This window comes from Eimeria tenella, genomic scaffold, assembly GCF_000499545.2.
Source record: "Eimeria tenella Houghton genomic scaffold, Eth_scaff12, whole genome shotgun sequence".
Taxonomy (NCBI): domain Eukaryota; phylum Apicomplexa; class Conoidasida; order Eucoccidiorida; family Eimeriidae; genus Eimeria; species Eimeria tenella.
In genome coordinates this window covers 464,675-468,773 of record NW_013541485.1, presented here as the reverse complement: position 1 = coordinate 468,773, position 4,099 = coordinate 464,675, and the positions used below count along the sequence as shown (strand labels likewise).

General features: G+C 52.8%; 2 protein-coding genes across 2 annotated transcripts in view; one reads left to right on the top strand and one right to left on the bottom strand.

The window, feature by feature from the left end:
- Window positions 1-106, top strand: part of ETH_00027150 (uncharacterized protein) — a gene marked incomplete at both ends in the record, with an annotated part of 947 nt that extends 841 nt beyond the window's left edge. Inside the window, one exon of the mRNA XM_013373129.1 lies at window positions 2-106. Within this exon, the coding sequence (XP_013228583.1) occupies window positions 2-106 (105 nt within the window). The remainder of the gene's footprint in view (window position 1) is intronic.
- Window positions 107-525: 419 nt separating this feature from the next.
- The window catches only part of ETH_00027145 (uncharacterized protein), a gene marked incomplete at both ends in the record, with an annotated part of 10,327 nt that continues 6,753 nt past the window's right edge, over window positions 526-4,099 (bottom strand). The window contains 4 exons of the mRNA XM_013373128.1: window positions 526-1,829; window positions 2,080-2,109; window positions 3,553-3,634; window positions 3,960-4,017. Of these exons, the coding sequence (XP_013228582.1) occupies window positions 526-1,829; window positions 2,080-2,109; window positions 3,553-3,634; window positions 3,960-4,017 (1,474 nt within the window). The remainder of the gene's footprint in view (window positions 1,830-2,079; window positions 2,110-3,552; window positions 3,635-3,959; window positions 4,018-4,099) is intronic.

Sequence of the window (4,099 nt, the reverse complement as noted above, 5' to 3'; positions counted from 1 at the left end):
AGCTGCTGCTCGCGCAGCTGCTGAGGGGCCGCGATTTCCCCCACTTTCAATCCTCCACGCCGCAAACCAGCAGCAGCAGCAGCAGCAACCGCAGCAGCAGTATTAGCCACAGAAACAGCAGCAGCAGCATTAGCACCGCCAGCATCGTCAACAGCAGCATTAGTAGCAGCAACAGCAACAGCACCAGCAGCAGCACTATCAGCAGCAACAGCACCAACAGCAGCAGCAGCATTATCAGCAGCAACAGCAGCAGCAGCAGAAACAGCAGAAGCAGCAGCAGCAGCAGGCGTACCCTGCATGTATTATGGTATACCCCAGCAGCTCGTCCGAGGGGGGCCCCCAGGGGCCCCCCCAGGGGCCCCTGGAGATGAGGCCTACGAGCAGCTCATTATCCTGTGGCAGCAAAAGTTGGAAAGCAAAAATTAAAAAAAGAAAAAAAAGAATTTAAATGAAATAAAACAGAAATAGAAATTAAAAGATATTCAAGAAAGAAAAGAAAATGCATTTTACGGAAAGAAGAAACACTCAGACATTTATCCTCGCAAGAAAGGCCTGCTGCAGCCTTAGTAGCAGCAGCAGCAGCAGCAGCAGATGCAGCAGGATTAGCAAGAACAGCAGCAGCAGCAGCAACAGCACAACGGCAGCAGCATTGGCAGCAACAGCACTGGAAGGAACAGCAGCAGCATTAACAGCGGTTGCATCAACAGCAGCATTAGTAGCGGCCGAGGCAGCAGCAGGCACAGCAGCAGCAGGCACAGCAGCAGCAGGCACAGCAGCAGCAGGCACAGCAGCAGCAGGCACAGCAGCAGCCGGACTGCCTACCGTTTCTGCAGGAAGGCAGCACTGCAGCACCTGCTGAACAGGCAAGCAGCAAAGACCATTGGTCACAGCAGCAGCAGCAGCTGTGCTGCTGCTGCGACTCGCAGCAGCAGACTGCAGCAACGCAGCAGCAGCGCGGCTCATCTCCTCCTCCCCGTCCTCCATCACCACCGCTCCTGGCCGCAGTTGCTGCTGCTGCCGCTGCTGCTGCTGCTGCTGCTGCTGCTGCTGCACTGCAGCAAGGCGCACCTGCAGCTGCCGCCCCCTCACTTGTGCTGCATTGAGGTCTGTCACGGAGTGTACGTACACCTGAAAGCTGCGGCTTTCTTTTAGCTGCGCAGCAGATGCTGGAGACAGCAGCAGCAAGGGGTCCATTGGGTTGGCACTTGCTGCTGCTGCTGCTGCTGCTGCTGCTGCCGCTGCTTCTGTTGCTGCGGAGGGGGCCCCTCCTGCTGCAGCAGACTGTGTTGCTAAGGAGGCCAAAGAACAAATGCTGCCTCTCCTTAAACTAAAGGCATCAGCAGTACCCTCTAATGGGGGGGCCCCCCAAGGGGGCCCCCCAATAGAGGGGGGCCCCCCAATAGAGGGGGGCCCCCCTATAGAGGGGGGCCCCCCAATAGAGGGGGGCCCCCCTATAGAGGGGGGCCCCCCAATAGAGGGGGGCCCCCTGAAAGTGGGGGCCCCTTCCTCTTTAGGGGCCCCCTGATGGTCAATTGTTGCTGCGGCGTTGCTGTACAGGGGCCTCACGGAGGGGTCCCTTCTTGCTGCTGCTGCTGCTGCTGCTGCTTCTGCTGCTGCTGCTTCTGCTGCTGCTGCAGCGTGAGGCGGTTGGGCAGCTAGTGTGCAAATAGGGCCCCTAAGAGGGGGGGCGGCCCCCCAGGTAAGGCTGCGGGGCCCCTTGCTTGCTGCTGCTTCTCTGGCTTTAGCTGCTGCTGCTCTTTTGTGATGCACTGAAAGCAGCTGCGCTGCACTTACTTCTGCTGCTGCAGCAGGAGCTTCAGCTCTTCCATCTAAGGAGAACAACAGGCGGCACCAACAGCAGCAACAAACCTCAGAAGCAGCAGCAGCAACACCAATAGCAGCAGCCCGTGCTGCAGCTGTTCTTAGGGGGCCCTACGCTATCCAAGGGCCAGCAGCAACAGCAGCAGCAGCAGCAACAGCTGCTGCTGCGGCGGCCACTGGTCATGCGCTGCCGCTGCGGCTGCTGCCGCTGTTGCTGCTGCTGTTGCTGCTGCTGTTGCTGCTGCTGCTGCTGCTTACGGCGGAGGAAGCAAACTTCGCTGGGGGGTGCTGGAGACTCAAAAGAAAGACAAAAAGAAACGGGAGAAAAGCTGCTGCTGCTGCTGGGGAGAAACCAAAGAAGCAAAAAAGAAAAAATGAAATAAATTAATTGAAAAGAAATGAAAAGAAATAATTTTAAAAGTATTTATAAAGAAATTAATTTAATATTAAATGGAGTTTAAGAGGAACTTAAAAAACTAAAAAAGAAATCAAAAAGAATTAAAAAGAGGAAAGCAAATGAGAGAGAAAAAGGAGAAGAGCAGCTAAAAGTGAAGGAAATAAAAGGGCAAAAAGAAGGAAAGAAATAAAAGGAAATAAAAAGAAATAGAAAAGAAAAGGAAATAAATAAAAAGAAATTAAAACTGAATAAAGAAATAAAAGAGAAATAAAGAAGAGAAAAGAAACAACAAGGAAAAGAGAAATAACAAAGAAAAAACAAAAAAAAGAAAAAAGAAATAGAAAAATAAATAAATGAAAAGGGAAAATAAGAAAGAAATTTTAAAAATAAAAAATGAAAATAAAAAGAAATGAAAAGCACAAGGAGACTCTGACGGGGTGTACAGACAGATGGAAAATGACAAAAAGACAAAAATGGCAAAAGGAAGAACGGGCTCCAAATGAAGCAGTAACAGCAGCAGCAGCAGCAACTGCAGCAGCAGCAGCAGTATTAGTAACAGCAGCAGCAGCAGCAGTAGCAGCAGCTGCATGAGCAGTAGCAGCAGTGGCAGCATTAGCATTAGCAGCAGCAGCAGCAGCAGAAGCAGCGGAAGCAGCAGCAGCAGCAGCAGCAGAAGCAGAAGCAGCTCCAGCAGAAGCAGCAGCAGCAGAAGACACTTCTGCTTAGGGTTTAGGGTTTAGGGTTTAGGGTTTAGGGTTTAGGGTTTAGGGTTTAGGGTTTAGGGTTTAGGGTTGGAAGACACTTCCCGAGGGTCTCTCTCTACTTCTACCCATTTCGCCCACAAAGCATACGCAGCAGCAGCAGCAGCAGCAACAGCAACAGCAGCAGCAACAGCAACAGCCAGAGGCGCTTCCTGAGGGTTTTGCTCTGTTTCTTAAGGATAGGGTTTGTGGCCTAGGGTTTAGGGTTTAGGGTTTAGGGTTTAAGGCTTGGGCGCTCACTGCAGCACTTGCTGCTGCAGCGCGGCAGCAGACAGCAGCAAACGAAGATAAGACAGCTTTGCGCTGCGGGTTTTCTCGAGAGCGAGCAGCAGCAACGCAGTCAGCAGGCCTAGAACGCATAGCAGCAGCAGCAGCAGCAGCATGCAAGAAGCAGCAGCAACAGCAGCAGCGGCGAGCAAGAATCAGCATCAGCAGCAGCAGCAGCACGAAAGGCACAGAAACAGCAGTAACATGCAAAAATCAGCAGCAGCAGCAGCAGCAGCAGCAGCATGCAACCAGCAGCAGCAGCAGCAGCAGCAGCAGCAGTTGCTGCTGCTCCTTCAGTGGGCAGACCTTCGTCTCTGCCGCTGCGCTGGATTTCTTTGGCTTCGCCGTCGCCGAGAGAAAGGCAAAAGGCAGCGGAGCCGCGGGACCTCTGCAGCAGCAGCAGCAGCAGCAGCAACAGCAGCAGCGTAGATGGGGCGGAGGCAGCAGCAGAAGCGTCAAGCGCAAAATATCTCTTTTTCTTTCTAAAAAAAAGAAAAAGAGATATTTTGAAAATGAATAAAAAGAATAAAACCCTTAAAGAAGATATGCATTAGAGGGTGTGCAGCAGCAAAAGCAGCAGCAGACAAACTTGGCCTAGCGAGGAGCCAGCGCACAAAACGCTGCCGCAGCAGCGACAGCAGCAGCAGCTGCTGCTGTTGCTGCTGCTGCTGCAGCAGCCAAATTCCACGCGAGTCCTTTTGTGTCCGCCTTACACGTGAAAGGGAAAGCCGCTGCTGCTCCTCTTGCTGCTGCTGTTGCTGCTGCTGCACGCTGCTGGGAACGCGTATAATGCCCGCGAACTTCGAAGCCGTGGCTCTCCCTCTCTGCTGCTGCTGCTGCTGCTGCTGCTGCT